The 25,184-nt window shown below is 39.8% G+C and overlaps 1 protein-coding gene across 1 annotated transcript in view; it reads right to left on the bottom strand.

Moving 5' to 3' along the window:
- GABRB2 (gamma-aminobutyric acid type A receptor subunit beta2) overlaps positions 1–10,017 on the bottom strand; it is a 179,046-nt gene extending 169,029 nt beyond the window's left edge. Inside the window, exons 1-4 of the mRNA XM_050905196.1 lie at positions 9,853–10,017; positions 8,779–9,011; positions 8,565–8,656; positions 7,498–7,565 (exon numbers count right to left, since the gene is read on the bottom strand). Of these exons, the coding sequence (XP_050761153.1) occupies positions 7,498–7,565; positions 8,565–8,656; positions 8,779–8,855 (237 nt within the window). The 5' untranslated portion in view covers positions 8,856–9,011; positions 9,853–10,017. The remainder of the gene's footprint in view (positions 1–7,497; positions 7,566–8,564; positions 8,657–8,778; positions 9,012–9,852) is intronic.
- Positions 10,018–25,184: the final 15,167 nt, after the last annotated feature.

Below are 25,184 nucleotides of genomic sequence, written 5' to 3'. Positions count from 1 at the left end.
AGCAGCTCAAGATAGACAGAAATAGCACAGTCCCCTTGTTCTTTAAGTCTGGGGACATGGGAAGAGCTCACACTCTAAATGCTTTATCTGGCCTGTGATAACCTATATTAAATATGATCCACAAATTCTATATTCAGTTGCATACATATCAACCTCCTGAATGTTAAATGTCTTTTCGTATTTAGAACAGAAATTTTAATTTTGATTGGGAAATATTACATACTGATTTGCAAAACTTATACAAAAAGGACACGTGCAGTAGATGTGATTCCAAGTCTGGGAGAACCTTTGCATTGATTACCTAATTTGAAAATACCTAGCCAGACAATTTGCACTCAAAGATCTTCGTAGGCAAAACCTATAAAGTGAGAGCATTGCTACTTCACAGCCTGGCCTTCAGACAGGTAAGACTATAACTGTAAATGTGCCCACTATATCACCATTCCTACCAGGCTTGTGTTATACTAGCCACTATACGTCCGTTGTACATAGCATTGCTGTCAAGAAATGTGAGCAGGGTGGGAATCCCTGTAGAAGCATAGTAAAAGTAATTACAATAAAACACAAAGGCTGCTTCTGTCCTGTTTATCTGTCAACCCACAGTATGCCTACAATTTTAATGTAATTATGCACGTTCATTTTTAAATTACAGATTGCATCATAGTAGGCAATTTTTCAGTATTAATAACTCAAGACATTGGACTATTTCTAAAGTTTTTAACTCCAAAACCAAACAAGATGCTATCTTCCATTACTTAAAAGAGGCATTTAAAAAATTACCTCATGGGTGAGCACCCTCCATTGAAATGGGAGGATTAAGTCTTGCTTACCTAATTCATACAAGCACTTGCAGAGACCTACAGCATTAACCACTAAAAGCCTATAAGGAATCTGAATTACTTCTAGAAAAATAAAAGAATTATTACTATACAAGACTGTACTTCAACATGGTTGAACACTAAAGGCTCTACTATAAACCTTGCAGAGGGCTGCACGGGATATGAGGATAAAAAAAGGGAGGGAGGAATAATAAGGATTTAGTCATGGTGCACTGACAGACTTTAGAGTCACTAAGAAGCACAAATACGACCATTGGAACCGCTTAAACTTGTAACAAGTTTGTACAGCACAACATAAAAATCTTTCATTCTACTACATGGCTCATCTATAAAGATTTTATGTGATTTTCAATAGAGAAGTTATGAAATAAAGCAGCCTATAGTAGGAGCTAACAAAGTACACTTCATGTTCATTCCCATGCTTTAGCACCAAAACCATGCCCATATAAAACATATTAAAGATAAATATATCTTTTTTTCTATGGCAGGAGCCAAATTACTTAAATATTTATAGGTCAAGGCTTTCTAAAAACAAGAAGGCAATAATTATTAATTCAGTTATACAAATCACCTCAAGGCAATCTCTTTAAATTACTGACAACCATCCCCTGGTCTGCCGAAGCAAGTGATCACTTTGAAAAATCACCACCACCAATGAAATAAAAAGATTTTCTACCGATTAAAGTTTTGCAACACTGTAGCACACTATTGCACTGGAAAGTGCAATCCAGTTAAGAAACCATTTATATTGACCTTAAAAAGAAACAACAAGAATTATGTCACGCTTCTAGCTATGTTTATACTATAGATACACATAATATATATAATTATACATAATATATTGTTGCTTCTGAACTAGCTTATAAAAGTAGTTACAAACTCACTACGTTTCTGCACATATGTTCTAGAGAAATCACTTCATACTGTGGCTACATATATTCTATCAAAACCAACATGAAAACGTCAATCCACATGCAGCGTACCAATAAGAATATTTGCTTTGGTCCCCAAGAATAAACATTTCATTTGAACATGGGAGCTCTTATTTATTTTTTCATACCTTAAAGCTAAGAAAGGAAAACACCTGAATTAGAGACGTGTGGTAACAAGAACTGAAAATCCATACTAATGTCATTTACTCCAGTTCAAAAATAAAGGTCTTTTGATGTTAGCCCAGACAATAACTGAAGGAACAGGTGAAACAGGGCTTTCAGTAAAAAAAGTTCTCACTTCTAAGATATACATCACCTGCTCTGCATTCACAGGAGTCTCTGTAGGCACTTCAGTATGAGTCAGTACTGTACAAGCACAATAATTTGGCGAGAGCCAAATTCAAACTGTCCGCTGAGAAATGCAATTTTGTGTGAAGAAGCATATGCATCTATGACACAGGGGAAATAATAAAACCAACAGGCTCCAGCACCAGGAATTATTTAGGATTAGGGAAGCGACACCTTCCCAATATTTGTCATATTTCATTTTCAATGCATTTTTAGTCCTGTCCTCTCCTTTTTCTCTCTATGGATCATGTACAGCAACATGTACAACTAGAATGGATCGACAAAAGAAGATATTGCTGACAGGAACCATTTTCCTCACCTCTTTCTGTACCAGTGTATGTAGGACACTTTTCCCCGTTTTACAATTTTCTTTCTCTTCATTTTTCTTTACCAGGACTTTTTCCCTGACTTTTCCGGTTTGGAACAGCTCCACCCTATTTCCTTACCACTTAACCCCCATTTCTTTTTATATCACAAGCCATCTCTTCCCTTTTCACACATAAAGACAATTACTGCTACTTGAGAGGTAGCCACACAGCTCCCGTTGTTTTCATAATCTAAACCTATGTCTCTTGAGCTTTGTTAATGTCCCTATTGAAAATACCTCAAGAAAACATGAGAGATTTAAAGAAAACCAGTAGTGGGTCTCTATTATCAAAAGCAACTGAAATTCAGAGGTCTATCAGCAAATTACAGCTGTGCCTGTGCTTTTTTAGACTGAGAATATTCTGATCCATGAGTATTATACTTACTATTTTATGCAACTTTGGCATATCTCGAATATAGAAGTGAAATATAATATAAAAAAGCTTATTTTTCTTTTTAGAGCTTTGAAGTTTTTAGGTTCTGTTGTGTAAAACTTGGCATACACTAATAAGTAAACCTTTCCCTGATAGATGATAACAGCTTCTTTGTTTCTCCAGCTCCCACTTGATGGAAGGATTATGCACTCAATCAACCCTAATGGCTCCCACTAAGACAAACCAATCTATTGTATCTATTTAACTCCATGTACACATGCTGAGTCCACGTGCCAAAATCTGTACAATGACGAGCAAGCAAATACTTTAAATTAAACAAACTGTTCTGATTCCTCTCTGCAGACCCCCAATGACCCCCAATATGAATAGTTATCTTTAATGAAATATACAACCCATTACCTCAAAAAAGTGTATTATTTTTCCTGGGTAAAAAAAAAAAAAATATATCCATAGAACTTTTCTCTCTCTTTGCAAGACATCCTGTACTAGAATCCCAGAATAGTACGGGGGGAGGGGCGGGGAGAAAGAAAGAAAGAAAATGTTGACCTATTTAATAGGGAATAAGCTAAGACATTGAAAAGCACCACGACTAACATTATCCATAGAAATCCTCATGTCTTATCTAGATAGATCAAATGCACAACATGTTATGCAGAATCTTCAGTGGTGTCTAAGGAAGAAAATTAATTTCTGTACTTCTCAATGAACCTGTACCAATTTTTTAAAACAGTTTACGAGGGAACTGTTGGGAGGAAAGGGGAGAAAATTAGAATGGAGAACAGTCTTAGTTGCTGTGTTGTCAAGAGGTCTACTCCAATAACTAACTAAGCAGACGAAAATGTGGAAATGTGACATCCCAGCTAGCAGTGGTTATTAAAACAAAAAAAAAAAAAAGGAAGAAAAAAAGAAAAAATAAACTATTAAGCTCTCTGAAGATATTATTTTTTACAATGAGTGGTTAGTATTAAGGAAAAGGAAGCTAAGAAGAAAATTCAAGTACAGTAAGAAACACCTGGAAGCTATCTTGAGAACACTGCATTAAACTCACTGCAATACAGCTAATCTTACGCAAGGTCAAATTCATTAGCCCAGGAAAACCATTTTAGTAGCTTTCATGCCTCTCCATGTTCTTTTTCCATTGTTCCCCGAATAAGAGAAACCTTAAGAAAATCTACAGTATAACTAGCATGAAGCATACACTCAACAATACTGCAGGGCCTGGTCCAGAGAGTTGAGTGGAATTAACCATAATCATTATTGTAGTGCATAAAATCATTACCTCACATATATTTTTTCTTTGCAAGATACAAAAAAAAAAAAAAAAAAGTCCAAGTAGTCATGACACTTGTCAACAACCATATATGCCTGAAGCTCTCACTTTTCTCATGTGCATTCAGTGCATTCCCCAGAGCTGGAAAGAATTATGTTCACAAGTACCAGTACTTAGAAACCATTTTTGAAAACTAAGATATATACCAGTTCAAGTTTGTGACTACAAACGGTTAAACAGCTTACAGTTTCAACTCTGTTGCATACAAGAAATATTTGGAAGGCAGCTGTAAAGCCTGTTACACTATGAGCTTGTTATGATGTGAAGTATTTATCACCTCTTTAAGAATTCAGAGTCAACAATAATATTCTTGAACATCCTAAACACACATTTACTTTCTATAATAGCGACTCTAAATTCTCTGTTCAAAGTAAAAACTTTACGATTTACTTCATGACACTGGAGACAAGCCTTCTGCCTGCAGAGTGGCACAAGTGTATGTGGTAGATGGAATGTGTCAAGACTGGAAGAGAAAGGTAAGGATGACAATTTTAAAGTAAGTTAACATTGGAATTAATAGAAATGATCTCAAGCTAAATAACTATGATTATTTAGCCTTCCTCCCAAGGCAAAAGTTTGATCGCATTAATGTTAATACATGACCCCAGGCAATGATTTGCCTTTACCTCAAGTCAGTGGTGTTTGCCATGACTACAGGTAAAGCAACAGCAAGCCCATGGCTAAGAAAAATAGGTCCATAAATCCAAAAGATTCTTTCTGTGTGTCTCATTATCTCAGAAGGCCTTACATCAGATAACAGCATTCAATGGTATTCCTCCTGGTTTCCACCCCAAATTCTGGTGCCTTTGCAAGGAAAAAGTCAAGGCCTTGTATACTAAGTATTCTGTTGTCTGCCTGCATGTCTCCTCATTTATTTCAGGCCTATCAGGGTATATTAGTACTTGTTATGCTACGCAGATCATCGTAAAATGAACTGTTACATGTTACATTTTGCAGTTAAGTAGATCAAGAAAATAATCTTGGTTTGGAATCTCTCCTGAAACCGTAAGTGAAAAAAATTATGTAAAATGAATACCTGGTTTTTAGAAATAGTTAGCTTCTTAAGCCCAAAGCTTAAATGCTTTAGGCAAATGTGTGGGACAAAATCGCCTATACATTTCTCCCCCTTGCCCCCAGAGTTCTGCAGACAGTCTGAAAAGACTTTTCTCACAAAGGTCAAACATTTCATTATAGAAACACAATAAACTAAGTACAGAATACTAAAAATAATACTCAGTTTTATAGTTAGTCTGTAAGTGTCAGATCACAGTATTCTGATGTTATCACCTTTAATTGGAGATCAAATTTCTAGAAATCATTGAAAGAAACAAAGAAAAGATGATTCACAAGAATCTTCACAATCTTTTCACAGGAAAAGACGACATTTGGCACTACCTTCCAGTTTTGAAGAGATGTGAGGATATAACACTGACCTAGTAAGATCGCAGTTCCATCAAGAAAACCCTCATAATTCCCACACTGCTCATGGCTGTCGAAGAAATAACTCTGTACCTCCATATCTCTCCTACCTATAGTTCTTTTCATTAAAAGCAAGTGGTTTAAAATACAGTGCAATTTTCTTTCTTTGTACTTAAAGCTCCTAAACGCATAATACTAAATTACAAGTTTAGTGAAACAAAATTTGGAAGGCCATTTTAGCCACTTAAAAATATTTCACAAGTAATGTTGCTCAAGGTGAAATTTTTCAGTTTTCCTGGTATCTTGAAAAAGAGCAGTATCAAGCTCTCTGTCACCAAGACCTCCCAGTCTCACAGCACAACCACCAGTAATGTCATCCTCAAATTAGGCCAAGAGCTATATTTTGCATTATGAAAAAACTCCTGTACATTACACAACGCATCCAGTTTGAGAACAAATGTTTGCCAGTTCATTCAGTGCAACATGTCCGAGAACCCAAACATACCACTGAGGAATTAAACAAAATATTTTAGTAGTAGAAGGATAGTAACACAATGGATAACTTCCAAAATATTATTTTCAAATGTATCGTTACAGCTACAGCAGTATCCCTAAAATCACATTTGTATTTAGAAAGATGTTTCCTTACAACTTCTTCAAGAATAATAGAAAGTTTGCTTCAAACAATAAACTTCTATCACTAGTAACAAATATTTCACAAAAACACATTTATTTTGTATCAGTTGCTGCTACCATACTTCAGTCTTTATTTTGTCCTTCTTGTACAAAACCCTCAGAGTATTAGGCCAAATTCTGTGTCCTTAACCAAGTAAGATGTAAGTTAAGATAAAAACTTCAATACTTGGCCCCAAACATTTCCAAATAAGAAAAGTAAATGTTAGAAAAGCTTAGTCTAAACCAAAACAGCTTCTTCCACAGTATGAATCTGAGACTTCTCCAGTTTTCTCCACACTTCGTTAGTTTCCCAGGTAATGAAAGCGAAACATAGAAAGTGTTGAGTTGTTACGCTATGAACAAGTTCAACATTTGAGCATAGTCAGTTCAAACTATTTAGATAAGAGACACAAACATCTTGAAAAATTAAACTTGTAAAATCATTGACTCAGTCATGACCATCCAAAATACTGTCAGGCTACAAAAAAAAATTGGTCAGCTTTGGATACACACAGAAGTAAAAACCGTTTGGTTTTTTTTAATGTAAAGTGCACTGCTAAGACAAAACAGCGAATTATTTTTTTAATATCACAACAAAAAATTAAAGCGAGGCAGGCATGAAAACAGGTTAGCCATTAAAACCTCGACTCCATTTCCGCACGAACCCGAGCAGGGGGAGCCGGCGAGAGGCACGCTGCGCGCCCGCCCAGGCGGGGCGAGGCGCGGCCCCGCGGCCCGGCTGCGCGGGAGCGGCCCCCTCCGCGCGGCGCCCCGCGGAGCGGCAGCGCGGCCAGGTGGCGGCGGGGTGCCGTGCGGGCGCGCGGCCGGCAGGGGGCGCCGTTGCTCGCGGCAAGGCGGCGCGGCGCGGCCGTGCGGGCGGGCGGGCAGCGCCTCGGGAGCGCTGCCGCAGGGACCAGCCTTGCGGCCGGCGCTGCCGCCCCGGGGCTCCCGCCGCCCCGGGGCTCCCACCTCCCCCGACTCCATCGCTGGGGGGGTAAACACGACTCTCCTCCCGCCCCCTCCCCCCCAGCCGACCCTCTAGGAGGCGGTGTGCTCCGCCCCGGCGGCGCTCCGGGGCAGGAGGCCGCGCCGGGTCCCCGCACGCCCGCGGGCACCGCTCCGCCTTGGCAGGGGCGGGGGAAGCGACAGCCACCCCCTCAGAGAGCAACCAGCCCCAAACCCTAAATACTCACCATGTTGACTTCTGAGACCATATCTATACTGGCAATGTCTATGTTCATGCCAACAGCCACTGGGGGACCTGCAAACCAACAAGATGGTCCGCAATGTGATCTCTAAGAACTTAACTCATTCTTACCAGAGTTAGCACGACTAAGCGTAGAAATGAGACGACGTTTAAACAAAACCAGAAAGTCGGGAGGAGGGCAAAAAGTGTTCCCCACACCTTCCCTCCCCCGCCCTCCCAAAGGCAAGCAAAAGCAGGCTCCCACCGATCCGCGGGGAACGTGCGTTTGCACCGGGTTCCCCCTGCACGCCCCCCGCCAGCTGTAGCGGTGTTTTATGTAACACGCACACACGTGCTAACAGCGGGGCTCTCCGCGCTCCGCCGACGGATGCGCACCCGGCGAGACCGGGGCGGGCAGCGGCTCCGGGCCAGCCGGGGTGTGGGGGCTCCCCCGGCCCCCAGGCCGGGAAGCGCGGCTCCGGCGCCGGCCTCCGCGGCCGCGACCCGGCTCGCCACCCCTCAGCCCTGCGCTTTGGCGGAAGGGGCAGCCCAGGGGACGGCGGCCAGTGAGCCCCCTCGGGCGGGGGGGGGCAAGGGGACACCCACAGCGAACACGTCCGAAATAAACTGGTTCGAAGTAGGAGCACGAAGGGGGTTAAATGACATTTTTTGTAGCAGTTAACGGCACATCTTGTACTCAAAAATAGTAACTGTGATCACAGGCACATTAGGCTGAGAGGAACAAGCGGTGGATAAACTTAAGAGATTTGCATCTCGACAAAACCAGTTAAACAAGGGTTTAATTACAGGTTAATAAAGTATCAGCACGCACACAAAATGAGGGACCGATTACAAATATGCAAGGGATTTAAGTGATTGCATTAAGAGCATCCTGTGCTAAGAAAATTGAGTAACAATGGGCTTAACTTTGGATTAGCTTGAGAAAATGGCAACACCCCCCCCACACCCCCCCCCCGCAAAGCAACAGCACCCACAACACGTTTAAAAACCACACACACCAAAGGTACACAGCCCGGATAAGTAATCTCTCTTATTCAAAAGCAGTCAAATTACCTCCAAAATCTGGCCTCAAGCGAATATCATAGCCCTTCAGCAGCCTATCCACGGTCTCTTTTACCAGTGACATATTACTAGGGTCATTGACACTAAAGAAAAAAAAATAACACTGTATTATTTCTTATTTCTCAGATCCAAGCTGTACATTCCTCTCAGCAGCAGCATGCAGTGCAATTCAAAGTAAAGCAAAAGAGATACCTTCATCACTTACCTCTGTGCACACACCACGGCTATTATTAAAGGGAATGACCAAATCCCAAAGTAACCCTTTTTCCGGACTCTCAGCATCCCTTTAGCTTTTGATATGATTTAGGGTTTCAGTGAAGGGAAGAAGAGATCCAACTTATTCTGGCCAGTGCAGTAATTCTAATGTGAAGCGCATGCGCACGGCGTACCACAACATCAAAAGGAGCAGTGGTTGCTGCTGGAGATGGAGCAAATTTCCTTGCAAAAAAAAAAAAAAAAATTAAAGGGGAAGAAGGAAATGCATTATTTAAAAAAAAAAAAAAGTCATCCACAGGAGGATCGAGTATATTTTTGTTGTCCTTTTTGTTAGTGTAGAATATAAATCACAGCAAGGAGAGAAGTTTTAGGAGTTGCAGGGTACAGCGGCTTTGCAACGTAGTTTAAAGGGGGGGGGGGGGGGGGCGGGGGCTGGACGGACTTAGATCCGACAGAGGGGGAATAGGTTAAAAAGGGGAATGCACAGCACACGTATGGTGCCAGGGGCAGGTGGGGGGAAAGGCGGCGGCTTAACTTTTTGGTCCCTGGAAGGAACCGCCTGAGGCGAGGTGCGGGCAAAGGAGCCGGCGCTTGCAACGGGGGCGGGCGGTGGAGGAGGAGGGGAGATGGGCGCCTACAGTATTTCTCACGAAAAAGAAACCACCAAAAAAAAAAGGGAAAAAAATGATGACGAATAGTTTCTTGTAAGAGGGGATTAGGCTATTTCCTTCCTTACTGTGCAGCCAGGCGCTGTTCAGAGCCAGAGGCACTGGGGATTGAGGGGTCGCCGGCTGCCGCCGCCGGCTCCCACGGGTCATTAGCTAGTGCTTGAGGGGCGGGCGCGGAGCCCCCGCGGCCCCGCTCCCCCCCCCCAGCCGGGCCCACCGGCGCATTTTCCGTATAGCGACCGATGTTTAACCCAGGGATGCAAGTTCCTCAGGTAGAGCTAAGCCTGGCCACGGGGCTGGGGGAGGGGGGAAAAGGGAGAAAAAACACCACCCGGAAAGGCAGTCAAGCTTTTAGTGACCATCCAGACCCGGTGCAGGTTCATAAGCCCACTTACCTTCGTGGGTAAAACACCCAGGCCCTTGAAATGCAGCGTGTTCCAATTAATGCCTCAGAAGAAACCGGAGACGATCGGAAAGCTGATTTGGGGATGCTTTGAGTGACATTTAAATCCTGAGCAGAAAAAAAAGATAGAAAGGAGAGAAGGAAAAAACCAAAACCCCGAAAAACAACAAACACCGGAGTTAAATTATTCCTGGCAAATCTGCTTTGTGCTCGTAGCTCCTTTTACACCACCTCCTCCTCCTCACGCACATACCCGCTCAGTCCCGCGGATATGTGCTGCTTCACGGAGCGGATCTGGGCGTGCACACGTCCTCGGCCGGCCCGGGCTGCGAGGGGCAGGGATTGGGAACACTTGGGGCGTCAATTAACAAAAGAAATATTTAACTCGCTGCAGGAGAGTGGAGGAGGAAAAAAAAAAAAAAAAGAAGAAAAAAAAAACAACCGGGGGGGGGCGGGAGGAGGGACAAGGGTGAGGGTGTTGCACAGAGAGCGAGGCGGGCTGGAGAGCCCGCTCGCTCCTCGGCACAGCTCGGCCCCGCACGCACACGGCTGAGGCGCTTCGGAGCTCCCTGCCCTGCCCTGCCCTGCCCTGCCCTGACGCCCCCGGGCTGAGCCACCGCCTCCTGCCGCCGAGTGTACCTCGCCGAAAGCGGAGGTAGCCGCCTCTCACGGCCGGGGCCGGGGGGTGCCCCGGCTGTGCACGGCGCCGAGCCCACCCACAGACGCACCCTGGCCCGGGAGCAGGAGCAGCCAGGAGGGGTGCAGGGTCAGGGGGCGGCTGCCCGGAGAGAAGGGGCGGCGGCGGCTCCCCGGGAAGGGCGAGGGAGGAAGGGCTGAGGTGGGGGCAGAGCGGGAGGCGGTGGGATGAAGCCTCACCTGGGAGAGCGGCGGGGCAGAGAGGGGGGACGCTGCCCCAGAGAGACGGCAGGGCTGCTAAAAAAATAAACAGCAAACCCGTAAAGCAGCCGGCAGCCCCGAAAAGCAGGCAGCCATTTAACACGGACCGGCAGCTACCTTGGCTGGAGCGCTAAAGAGCGGAGAAGCCCCGCGACGAGCACGGCAGCATCCACCTGCCGCTGAAGCGGGGCCAGGGGAGCCCCCCCCGCCCCGGCGTCGCGTCCTGCCGGCGAGGAGCGGCTCCCCCGCCCTCCGCTGCACTGTCCTGCGAGCGAAACACGCTGGCAGTATCTCCAGCGCGGTGAACAAATCGTGCCCCCCTCTCCCCCCACTGCCAATGCCTTAGAACACCCCATTGTGCCTTTGAGATCAAGTAAGTATCTGCTTGGTCTTTGCTTCCAGGGGGAAAAAAAAAAAAAGGACATCGTTTTGAGGGCTGCGGGGAATTCACCGAGACATATTTTCACCACCTTCTCCCATTTGTAACGCTTGGAATTACACAGAGGGAGAAAATACACTTTCCCAGATGAAACAGACAAGATTTTGTGTGTGTGATAAATGTAAAATGTCTCATTTGTGTATTCAAAAGAAAAAACCTGAAACCCAAACAACTAAGTTAAAGAATGTTTAAGCATTTGTTTAAAATTACACCCCACCCCCACCCCATTTTTCAGCTTTCTGTTCCATGGCTGATGTTAGAGAGCCACTCTCCCTGTTCACCAGTGGAGGTTTCTGTTCTCACACAGCTAGTCTGCTTCACTGCCAAACCTCTTGAAATACAGCCCTGAAAGGAAGATGGTGGATACTCTGTGCAGTGAATCATTTTACTTCAGATTTATAATAGGCACTTTTTTTTTCTTCTGCAATCATATGATAAGAACAGGAGGTCTCGAGGTAAAACACTTTAATCCTTCACTGTGAAACTCACCTGCAAGTGCTAACTTGGGACTACATCTGACACTCCTGCTTTCTGAGCTGTTTGAGTCTCTGCTATTAATTACCATTACACCACAGAAATGTTATGTTCACTATGTCTGAATATGAACCAGATAGATATCAACGAGAACCTGAGGCTGGAGGCTGGTAATATTCAGTGCTGGACTGACAGGAATTTTTGATTTACATATCAACATAAAATCAGGGGCAGAAAAGTACCGTATTTCCATGGGAATGTTAGAATAGTACACCCAAAGAATTCAAACTATGCCAATATATCTAGCATTTGTTCTCTGATCTAGCGTATGCACTAATAATCAGGGAACACTCATTCTGGGCCCAGAGTACCACTGGGCCATGTGTAGTGAAACCTGCTCTCAGTCTGGCTATTCCAGCAAAAAGGAATAGAACGTATCTCAAACAAATTCAATACATATGGATATCATGGTGCATTATGAGTGGAAAATTAATGTATATCGCTGGTTTTTGGAAGTGTAAAGGCTCTGTTGAGCCATGCTTGGGATGATCTGCAGAACTCATTATTTTTGCTAGCTATAAATGCACCACTGTCTAAATGGGTCTATACCAGTAACGCTTCCTTACCACTATTCCAGGCTCTGTGTGCCCAAACAAGTCTCTGATCAGGGTATCGTCATTGTCTATTGATATAGAGTACAAAGTCATACAATACTTTTCCTTCTGCAAACGGTTTCATGCTTTGCTATGCACTTTTGACAGTATCACTTTTTCTCTGACCACAGGGTTCTAGTCTATCTCTGTCATTCAAAATTTCTCAGCACCTTCAAAATCTCCCATTTATTTTAAGCAACTTGTCAAAGCAATCGCTCCCCTCTTTTTCTCACTTGTGTCTGTGTGTTTGATTGAAAAGGAGAGGAAATAACTGGTGTGAACAACAGTATTGCCAAGATGCAGAACTGTTCATGTAATATGTTTAAGGATTGCTATCTAGGATTTTGGGTGTCTTACAATGGGGAAACAACCTGGTTCCCAGCTGGATATGATACTTCTAGCTCTAAAAATATCTCAATTAGATTACAAGTACTGTAATCTTGCAGAGAAGCCAGCAAAGATGGTTGTATTTTAAGTGCCAATTGCAGATTATTTTGATTCTTAGCTTTCAAGTTTGAGGAGTGCAAAAGAATACCCCCCAAAACTGAAATACTCTAAATTAATGGCCCACAATCCTTGCTGACCAGCGTGTGACACTGTGCACAAAATGGGCTATAAGCAACATCATAGACAACAAGGGTTGTCTTGTCAGCCCGTGACTGTAGCAGTATATTCCTGTCACCACAAGCAATATCCCAGGCCACGTACTGAGAACTGCTCTAAAGTGGTTTTCAAATGATTTGCTGTAAATATATAGATTATGCAAAATAAGCTTTCAGATGGAGTAAGAATTTCAAGATAGGTTCTCAAGTGATCCAATCACTCAAGTCAAGAGAGACAGAAGAGATGCTGATTTATGCTAGCCCAAGAACAGTAGCCCTGTATCACAAGTAATGTGAGTAACAAGGGCAAAATCCCACTTTAAAAAAAAAAAAAAAAATTCTTTTCACTGCACCTCAACAGGCTGGTATGAATACAATTCTATGAAAGTGCTGTTTCCTGAGTTTTTCAGCATTTGGGTAAGATGCAGTAGTATCAGAAACACTCAGATGAGAGTTGTTTCCATGTATCAGGTAAGATTTTATTCTGCAATTTACAGAAGAATGTTAGTAATAATTTATTTTGATACATGGTTTCCATTTCCAACTCCTGTAAAGCTATAAATTCATGTAAAAGAAAACAAAATATAGTCAACCCTGGTAGAAATTTCCTGAACAAAGTTTCAATATGCTTTATCTTGGTTTCACTTGTCATTTCAGGTCTTCAGATCTAGTATGTCACAGTCCATGCACCACACCATCCCATTAGCAATCAGCCTGTCAGCATAAAGGTTCCTGTTATATCACATGCACAGAAAAAATTATTCATGCAGGTATACCTTGATTCTGCTTTTCATGGGCAATGGAACTCTCTTTTGCATAGTGACAGTCTTCTGGGATTTACAGGTTCATATTAGCTTCAACTACTGTATATCTAAAAGAATCCAAAGTGGTAAATCTATCAACAAAAGCAATAGTGTATGACCTGCCACTTATACTGGTCTTGGCCCTTAAAAAATATGAAATGATCAGGATTGTACAGAAACTGAGTCTGATAAGTTGCTTAGGAAACAAGTACCACTTGATACGGCATGAATTTCACTTAATTGCAAGAGAAGAGCAAATGGAAGGGGCAAGTAAGTCTTATTGGTTTACATCCTTATGTAGGACTCTGCTGGAGCTCATATTTGTTCATTCTGTGACTCACTGCATGGCATCTCCACAGGGTTAAAGACACTATAGATAAGAACTTACCCCAGATCATGACCTGGGCTGTACTTTATGAGTCAAAGACCTGCTATATCTTTTAACAAAAATCTGTTGAGTAGCTTGGGATCAACAGATCTTAGATGTATACTGAGGAAAGTCTTTTAATGTGAAATTGAATTACAGATTAAAAAAAAAAGGGAAGTAAAAGGTTGTGCGAGACATCCACAAGTGCTTTGATTGCAGACAATTGTTAGCAACTCAATGGTGACTGGAATGAAATACCTGGCATCTAGAATTATGATGGCATGAAATCTACAGTCCTCTTATCAAATCATGAAAGCACCACAAAAAGCCTTATTTCCTTCAAAGTGGTGGAATAAATTAGTTTAACAGCTATGTAGACAGCAATTTTTGAATTCCTCAATTTTAGCTACATTGGCACTTAGATAGCTAGGAAATATCTACAGTATATGCATCCTTTGATAGGAAGGCAGGGCACAAGGATTGATTGCATAGAGTAAGGATAGTAAAACACTTAAAAGACAGCACAAAATGTACACCAAGATTATGTGACTCTGTGTCTAAATCTCCATGCTGTTTGTGTAAGATTCAGCCCTGAAAGCAGATTGCAGAAACCTGTTATTAAATTAATGGAGTGGCATTTGTCTGCATCAGTTGATTGCAGGATTTGGTCTTCCTTTCTAAGCTCTCTTGGACAGAGTTGGTTTCCTAAATTTTTTATATTGGGTAATACACATTCCAGAATACTGCTATAAACAATATGTGAGGGTTCTAAAACAGTTAAGTTGGAAGCTTTTGGTGAAAAATGAAAATTGTTTTCTTTTTAAAGCCATTTAGTTTCAAACACTAGTCTTGGGTCTGATATAATTGTATGCAAGTTTTAAGGCTAAAATGGAAATCTACATAGTTTTAGCTGGATTTTTCTTAGCTGGAAGGACCGCACTACCTCAGAAAACTCCTTCTCATTACTACCACCACCTTGACCAGGTAAGGGGACAACAGTGGGAAAAAAGAAGTAGGAACCAAGACAGGAAAATAAAATAAGTAAATTAACAGGGCATATGAACAAGTAATGAAGGGGGAGAGAAGGAAGAATAGTGGAGGCAAGTGTTATGCCATGGCACAATGAAGTATGAAAAGAGGAGAGCCATTTATTTAACAGAGACTCAAAGAAAAAAAAAATTACTGCTCATTTAAACTAACATGTAAAATGTGAAACAGTCCTCCTATCCCAGAAATCAAAAGCAATTCCTACATCAATTCTTTATTCTCTAGACAAAGGGAGATTACTGAAAAGTGATCACTGAGACTCCTGACCTCTGTGGTACCAACTACCAAACATGTTTTGATCCAGATGAAATATTTTGAGACTTATAATTTATTTTTCCTGTAAATAAGGAAACTTCACAGGATACTTTTAATCTAACTTGCCATTTGTAGTTGTAAAATATATTTTCACATGAAAAATATCTTAATAAAAGTAAACAAAACCCAAAGAAACCAACTGTGACCAGCGTACAACAGCCAAAGCATAATCAGTGGCTTCTATTTTAATAATGCAAAACATTTTACACATTTATTTAAAAAGATATCAGTATTATGCAATGCACGTTCTATCTCAAACAAGCTCCCTATATCTTCTGGTAAACAATCATCCAGGTTAAAAACAGTGATAGAAAGAGTTCAAGGAGAAGTGCTATCAATGGATATAAGCAATACTCTAACTGCTCTTCAAGCAGACTTTTTTCAGTAAGAACTAGGAGAATACAAGTTTGTATCTTACTGTAAAACAGATTACAGCTGTCCTTTTATTAGTGTGCTAGAAAGGGAGATGAAACTGCTTTCTGCAAACTTACAGTGCTATTACTTCAAGCCTTCTTAGAGAACAAATGGAGAACACGCAGTGCCCCTCATTGTCTTTCACCTTCTTGCGTGCCCACTCCGGATGTGCTTGTGTCAATATTCCTATTCTTTCCTTGCCATCCTAAAACCTCAACTAGTCCTAGTGAGGAGGATATGTCCCACAGTGCTTCAGTAAGCAGAAACACATGTTTTGTAACACATTTTGCCCCTGACTGATGCTTTCTAACTCTGTGCATGCAGGCCAAATGTTTCATGGAATCAATATTTGCTTTACATGTGATCTGCCTCTATTTACAGATGCTAGAAGGTAGAAATTTCACAGACAGATTTTTCTGTTCAGCGGCAATTACTAAGTCTGAATGGAATAGTTTTGCTGACTTGAGAGTGCTTTTATAGAGCTGTATTACCCTCTACAGAAAGGGTATTATTACTTAAATGGTATACCATGGAAATGGACTGAAGGCCAGTCAAGATGGCAAGGCACTTGTCCAGCAAAGGCAAAAACACTGTTTCTACTTATCACAGAGCACTTGAAGAAGCAACTTACACTTTATGGGTATGTGTGCATCAAAGCACATCTAAAGCAGTGCAAAAATAGGGAAGACCAGATGAGTGAATGAACCACAGAAGTGGAATTTGAAAACAGAAAATAAAACTAACTTAGTATGGTGTTAACAGGTGTTGCAAATCGGTCCTAGAGGAAACTATGATAATCCTGGGAAAACAATTTAGAATGCCAGGACAGGGAAAAAAAAAAACAAAAAACCACCCAAACCAACAACAAAACCACCTGTGGAATAATCCCTCTCAAGAAGCTATATACAGAACAAAACTTAGTAATACTGTCAGTATTTATCACTTTGCATCCAAGGATCTCTCTAAAGTACCTCAACGTTTCTGTGGATAGTTATCTTTCATTTTCTGCTCCCACCTAATTTTGTGCTCATACTTGGTAATTTACAAACAGCTATGATCTGGAAGAGGTCTCATTCATGCAAATAAGTAAGTTTCTACAATATTATTATGCCAATTTCACAGATGAGGTAGATGAAGCACACACTGGCTAAGCACCCAAGCCAATTCCTACTGAAATTAATGGCAAAATCCACATTCAGCTCAGGAACAGCAACATCAATGCCCATCTTACAAAGCACTAAATGGTAGAAAACTGGAAGAGTGCCCAAGAGTCATGATTATCCACTAACTTCTTACCAATATCGTCTGTACCACATTTCCAGGGAAATTAGAAAGAAATACTTTGTAATTTTTATCTAATGAAGTACTAGATGGAAATGAAAACATCCTCAGGTTCTTATATTTTTTGAAGGTAGAGATTCCAAAATAGAGGATGTATCTTATTGCAGAGAGGTAAAAGTCTGGTACAGGCATGCTCAGTCCTCAAGCAGTGGTAGGGGGAGTTCAGAGAGGGTCTGAAGCGATTGTAAATTACCATTCTGAATTTGATTTGGGTGACCTCCTCCGTAATGTCTAGGGACATATCGGATCTACCCCCATATGCCAACATAAGGTCACTTTAACAGCTAGTATTATTGATCACTCTTTTAGACATGGACAGTTCAATGCAATCTTAAACAGGGCAATAAAACTGTCTTCAGAGCTGCTTTGAAGAATTGTGAATTAACCAGTCAGACCAAGAGTATGCCACTGGAAACAGAAGAACAGCTCTGGGTAGTCATACTAATCATGGTATTAGCTTTGTGAATTTATTCTCACAGGTGAAAAAAGCAGCTGAGTAATACCCATATTTGATGTTGTTACACAGCAGACTCAAAGTACTGCTCTGCATTTTATGTCTTAAAATGGTAATTTTGGACATCTCATGCCAGTGTAAATCAGGAGTAACTACAAATTTTACACCATTACAAAAAAAACCCCAAAAGTCGAGTTTAGAGTAAGACCTTCTCTGTATAGTAAAACGATTATGCATCTTTAATTATGTATTTGGCTTAACTTTGGTTACATCCAGCTGTTTAGCTGACTATGGAAAACTAAGTATGCTTTATGAACTTCCACAACAAAGCTTGATAATCCTAACTCTATACATGAAGAACTTGTATGTCCGTCATGCCTCAGAGTTCAAGTTCAAAAAGAGCTGGACCTGTCTTTCAAATATCTTTTAATTTCTCCAGTTACACTCTATAAATATAGATAATTTGCATCACCATAAGGCGCCAAGGGTCATTTAAACGTGTCAAGAAACTAAGTTAAACGCTTTCTTCTCTAGTTTCTTGAAGTTTAAGTCCGTTTAAATTTTTTCTGTTTTGAGTTTGACCAGCTTCTTCCCAGCATTAGTCCCTATTATGATGTTTTACACTAAGTAAAAGATACAGTTGACACTGTCACAACTTACTGTTGAGGCTATGGATAAGAGTTCTCTTTCCAGGGCAAGGCTGATAGATGTTGCTGTCATTCACTTGCAATTTTTTTTCTGAACCAATCAGTTTTCTGATGATGCTGTATGAGTCCATAGTCCCACAGGGGAACATGCCATATGCACAGGAGATTTGTCCATTACTGCCACATATAATTCTGCATGAATGACCTCTTTTTTCTTAAGGTTATTACAATATAAAAGTTTATTATGATTCTAATTTATACTGCCTCTACAATCAAAGTGATTCTTTCACCATTCCTTCACCTTCAGACTTTTGTTTGAGGAAAAAAATAAACAACTACCTTCCATTTCCTTTTCCTATTTCATCACCTTCAAACATTCTCATAATAAACTTATTTGCAACGACGAACGTATCTCTTGCAAGGAATGCAAGCGCTCCAGTGTCATTGTTTTGAATATCCTCATTAGTAACCCTGCCTTTCTTTTAAGAAAAGGATTTTAAAATTCTCATTCCTATAGCCCATACCAGAACAGAAAAATGGTGAATAGTATAATAAATCCTTTTGAAATAAATGCGTTAGTACAATAAATAAATAACAAAATCTGCAAACATGAGAAGATTTAAGGTAAGCTTCACAGGGTTGGAGAGAAAGTTTGCACTTCTGAAACATGACAAGATAAATATGTTCAGCCAATGACAAAAGACACAAATACATAAACATGTCTCTGAAGAAAATCAGGGTCTGTATAAACATATGGGAATATGCGGTGTGTTTACATTGTATGTACACAGTTGGACATGCATATACCATGTATACTGAAAAGAACAATGCAAATTACAAGTCAAAGGTTGTTTATTCATGTTACCTGCGGCTCTTCTTTGCATTGCCCTCATGATAATGACTCTGTTGATGACTATATACATCCAATCCAGCACTACAATATTTTGAAGGTCACACCAATTTATATTGTCTTTTCACACTGCACTGAATATGTGATTTAGTATCAATGCGACGTGAGAAGTGCGTCATGTCTGTCCTCCCCACCTCAACACTACCGCCTTTTTTTTCCTCCACTAGATGGGCACTGGACTGGTACATGAAACTTCTGGTTCTGTGCACCTGAGGGATAACTCTTATTCTAAGATGATCTTTTGTGGACTAATTCAGAGAGATTTCTAAGTAAACAACATTGTATATGTAGGTCATACATCAGAATCTAGATAGGTCCACGCTGAAGCATGATCCAGGTTGTAGAATACTCTTAGAGTTGAGAGTGTTTGCTGGTCTTCACAGAGATTAGGACAATCTGTAACGAAGTCTGTTAGAACAATTCTCATACCAAATATAAATGAGTTGGATGTCACATCACAATATAAATTGGAAAGACAATTTTGAAAGTAATAAACAAATGCATCTTGGAACAGCTCATTCTGAAGCATACAAGAGAATAGGCTATTCTTGACTTTGCCTTAAGTAACTTTCTGAAATAATTCTTGTAAATAAGTATGATTGAATTGCTAAAGAAAAAACATAATAGAATTAAATTTGACATGTTTTGTGAGATCAAACTAAGCAGTAGTTTGCGACACTGAAATTCAGGAGCCAGATTCTTTTTAAATGAGTAGGCTACAGCAGTTTGAAAGACAACGAAGTAAAAAAAATAGAAAACTAAAATCCATAGGAAGCAGCCTGGATACCATCCTGTTAGACAGTCAGGGGAGAGATCTGAAAACTCTTGTATACCAAAACAACAAAAATGAAGTGAATAGGGCAGGTACTGAAGTGGTTTAAATATAAAGTTTGTAGGCCTTCAAGCCACTTTTTCTGAACAGAACTCAAATTATGGCAGCAAGTAAGATTCTAAACAATGGCTGGCTAGGAGGTTACAATTCCAATACGATTGTCAAAAAAAAAGAACAAAATACGGTAAAAAACAAACTTTGGAACCTTAGCAGAATGCATGTGGGATCTCAGTACCCCAGAGATCTTGCAGTGAGACAATCTTTTTTACTTAGTTCTTAAACATAGTGAATACGAGATACCTATATACAGAAGTGAAGTAGAAAGCAGCTTTTGAGGCATTCCCAAAGATAGAGATATCAAACAGTGTAAGAGCAGTGGATGAAATAAGAGGAGGAATCAAATTATGAGAATTACATGACTTTATCCAAGAGGGCTGAAAGAACTGACAAATGCAGTAACAAGCACTATCAGACAATCTATGAAACTCAGAGTTAAGACCTTCATGATGTGTATACACCAGACTAGGTTTTGAAGGAACTGTATTTCTCTAACTTCTCAGAGTTCTTTGGAAAACTGGTAGATAATATCTGTAGAACTCCTCAAAGAGTAAGAATGTTCTTTCAGATTAAGTCTGAACTGAGACATATATGGTCTACTATACAGATTCTAATTAAGGACTCATAGGTATGCTAACATTATAGTAAAATCTTATGCCAAGATTAGTAAAATAAATAAAAAATAATATATATACTTCAAAGTATCTCCATCAGTCAGATGAAGCATCTGTGAAAGGCTGAGACTTTCTCAAGAATAAATAGCTAGTCAAAAGTAGAAAGGGGAGCATCTATTGCCCTCTTTCCTGCTATGAATTCTGGACTGCAATTCATGTACGATCACAGGATAAAACTTCCAAATTAGCTGCATCATGTGGTTTCACACCTTCCTTTTAAGTTCTGTTGTTGACCATTCAAGTGGATAGACTATTATTACAAGTTAGGCATAGAATACATATGATAAAACCATTGGTTTGGGTCATTCATGTCTAGATGCAGTATGCAGAGTACTCATGCTGTTTTTAGTTCCTGCTGGCTTTGGAGTCAGTCCACGGCTTATTCTTCCTTGTGATATATAATTCAGGACAGATTTCCGTTGAATAATAGGGAAACTATAATGTTTACAGTGGGCTACAAAAAGGTCTGTTACACCTATCCCATTGAAGCCCTGTTTTGATCCTTCAAGACAGACTGAAGTAGTACATTGCCTCTGAATTTGTACCTTTCAAAAAACGTATCTACACTACTGTACATTTGGAGGGGCTTCCTGTGGAACTATATTTAGTCTAGGTATGAGGAGCTCAGCTATAGCAGCATGAAACTCAGCATGCACTAATTAGTCAGGCTTCTCAGAAAGCACTTGCAGGCCACACTGAGCTCTGCGATGCTGCAGCTTACTGCTGGTATTTGAAATACAGGCTAGCCTAAAAGTTAGCTTAGCCTTGTTGCAACTGCAGTATAGGAGACCCTGCAAAAAGATGCATTTTGCCCTTGATTGCAGGTGTCAACATGCTTGAAAACAAGACATCAGGCAGTTGAGGATGAATATAGGATATACACATATACTATGTTATGTCATATCTTAATTATAACTTCTCTATATGTATACAGAGAGAATATATACCTATATCATGTATAATATTATATATACTTCTGGCTTTTTCTTTGCTTTGCTCCAGCTGAAGGTTGTATGTTATGCACAAAACAACTGAATCATGAATAACAAAGGCACATTATTTAATTCTCTTGGTGGAGACCAGCAATTTTTATATACTGACTGTTCAAGGGTGTTATTTTTGTAAACAAGAAAGAAACTAAATGAGCATAGAATTCATCATTAGGAAATGGTCTCTTATTCAATTAATACACATTCAAGAGAGCCCTATATGCATGTGCTCTAGTCAGTGAAGTACTGCAGGAAAATAGGAAGAGATCTCCCAGGGTGCAGCACACCCTGCTTTCTCTACCATATGCCTTCTAAATATGTTCCTTCGTGTCACTATACTCACAAGACAACTTGCTGATTCTTGGTAAATTGATTCTGATACATTAAAAACATATAATTCCTAAAGAATAGGCTTTGCTTTTTAAAACACAAACAAACAAACTAAACCCCAGCCCAAACCAAAGAACAAAGAAAAACACTCTTACAGCAGTGACCAGTGAATTCTGGCAACAGATATATATTTTCAAAATTGTGGTGCTGTCCTTTACTTCCTGGAGTAATTCCATCTAACATCCCATTCCTTTCCAAGCTACGGCCTCAACAAGGTGCTGAAAACCAAAGCTTAATATCGTCAAGAGACATTCCATGATGCATGAAACACTAGTAGTATTTATTTGGATGAGGTACTACAGACAAGAGTTATTATAAATTTAAAGAGAGTATGACATAGATTTAGGGAAACCATACACTGTTTTGAGGTTAGCCTAAGTGTGAATTAAAAAAAAAAATAGTGAATTTTCAAGAAGAAAACTGTAATATATTGCCCTTTTTTGTTTTGTATAAGGCTAGAGGAAGCCTAAAGAGTTCAAATAATTAATAAGCTGTTGGTAGGTCACAGATTTTAAATAATATACTAAAATTGACATTTACAGTGTAAATCTTCAATGCTGTTCTATAAAGTTGTGGAACAAATTGGGTAGGAAGTTTTGTTCCTAAAAACAGACCTTTAAAGGCCCTCCAAATAGCCACAGAATAAGGAGCTATTAATTAAGAGGAGATGGGGAGGTAGAGGATAGGGGAAGAAGAAATAAGTGATTTATATAAAATTCAAAGTATATTAACACATTTTAAAGAGTATGTGTGTGTGATAAAAAAAGAATAAAAATTAACTGAGGTGAAGTAAGGTTGGATAAGGGTAAAAGTAGCAATAAATTAGCATCCACAGGTGATAACAGATTAGAAATTCAAGAGTTGAAACATCAGCAATTACTCTTAGAAACTCTTTGATAACTGAAGAGGTATCAGTTGATTGGAAACCAGTGATTTGTTTCAGTACTTAGAACAACTTTCTTAAAATTATTTTAAAATAGATACACATCTGCAAGTTCTGCATATTTTTACTGTGGGCTTTAGAAACACAAGTTTCAGTTTGTGCATTGTCTATTTGCTTCCTAAACTTAAAATGAGTAGGAACGCTTTTCCCAACAACTCTGGGAACTTGGATTTCTAACTACACAGCCCATGGATCTCCTAAGAAATGCTTGGATTGGCGGGGGGGGAGAATGTTCTAGTGCTTAGTATTGCTTTGCCCAGCTATGAATCCCAGAATACTTTGTTCTATCTGAACTTTTGCAGTCAGTGACATCCTAATTACTAACTGTCCTGAAAAGTGCTCTTAAAACCAGTTCTATGAATTGGCAAGTTTCATTGAGTCCAATAGGCAGAAATAATAAAGAAAAAAAAAGAGTGTATATAAATGTTCTGTATTATTCAAGAAACAGACACTCATATGACTGCATATTATGTGATATAATAAATAATTTTTTTACAATATGAAACAATTCATTTTTAATACAGAACCTTTTTACAAATGGCTGTTTCAAAATATGAGCAGAGAAGTCCATCTGCAAATAAGACAGATAAATCAGGGAACTAGCAAATATTTGCTGGGTAGACACGATTTATTTTTGCTGTGCTCAACAGAATCCATCAAAATCCATCACATACAATGTAGAAAAGATAGGATCTATGTTAAGAAGATTTTAGTGTTTAGAGGGCTCAATATAAATCTTTTTGCAAAGTAAAGCAAAAGCTAAAACATTGCATGTTACGGTAAAGAGACTCTAAGGAAAATTTCAGCTAAAACTTGACAGTGATTCCTGCCATAATATCATAACTCTTAGAAATTCATCATGTCCATTTTAAGAAATTCAACCATGTTATAATCACAGATAAATGGCACTGTCTTATTGTATATGCATAACACCTCACATAATGTGCAACACATTTTATTTATCTTGACTTAAATTCTAAACAAACAAGGCTTTAGTTGTTCTAAAATAATGTATAATAACAAAATGTGCAGTGACTACTGATAGCATCAACAATATAGTGTGTTGCTGGGGAGTTTTAGTTTGTTTTTTTTCCATCTTTGAGGAGTAGCTTTCTGTTCCTCAGAAAAATAAACAATTGGACATTTGAATCTGAGGCTTTTATTGTACATATACAGATAAATCTGCTGATTACACTCCTTTCAGTAAGTCTCCACCTATACTCAGGGTCTGAAGATGCATCACATCATTGCATTTTTACCACACATATTCACTGATATGCTACGATCACATTTGTATATTACCAACATTGTGTTTTAACTTGCTGTCTTTGACATCAGTGGGTCCCTGGCCTTAAGACTGGTCCCTTCTTCAATACTCAAAATTTCCTAAGTAACAAAAATTCTCATTCAAACATTTTAAGAAAGTTATCACCTTTAACAATAGACAATAATGTAAAAGACTTCCGATGACACTGTTCAAAAAAGATTGGTATTTAAAGGCATTTTAGATCAAAAAAATGCTGTATTATGTGCAAGCTCTTTGCACACTCAAAACTGCATTCCAGTTATTCCATGTCAACACTAACACTTTGCATCTAATTTTTTCTTCCTCAAAATTTTGCTCAATTTTATCTGTGCAGATCTCTTTCTGGCTATTCACATTTGAAGGTCCTTTTGAGACCATTTTGAAAATGCAGCCACTAATGAGAGGGATGATTAAGAGGCCTAGTAGTTTGCTATTAGCATATGGAAAAGTGAAACAGCTTCCATCTGCATACCTATTTTTATCTCTCTGTTTCTTCTCCTGCCCTTAAAGTAGAACTGTAACATTAGGTAATCTGGCTTGTTAGGGCATTGGAAAAGCAATCTGAAGTGGGAAGCCTCCTATGATTGCTGAGTGAGCCAGTCCAGAGAAGTAGGGGCTCATCTGCCCATTATTATCTTTGTGCTATAGTCTGTCATAGAATGAGCACTATAGTTGTGTTAACTGACACTTTTGAATTTAAATTAGTATTTTTTTGGTCAAATTCTTTGAGGATATTTCAGCACTTCAGGTAAATAAAGATGCATACAAAG

This window comes from Gymnogyps californianus, chromosome 14 (genome assembly GCF_018139145.2).
Source record: "Gymnogyps californianus isolate 813 chromosome 14, ASM1813914v2, whole genome shotgun sequence".
In the NCBI taxonomy this organism is placed as follows: Eukaryota; Metazoa; Chordata; class Aves; order Accipitriformes; family Cathartidae; genus Gymnogyps; species Gymnogyps californianus.
This window is presented reverse-complemented; position numbering and strand designations above follow the sequence as displayed.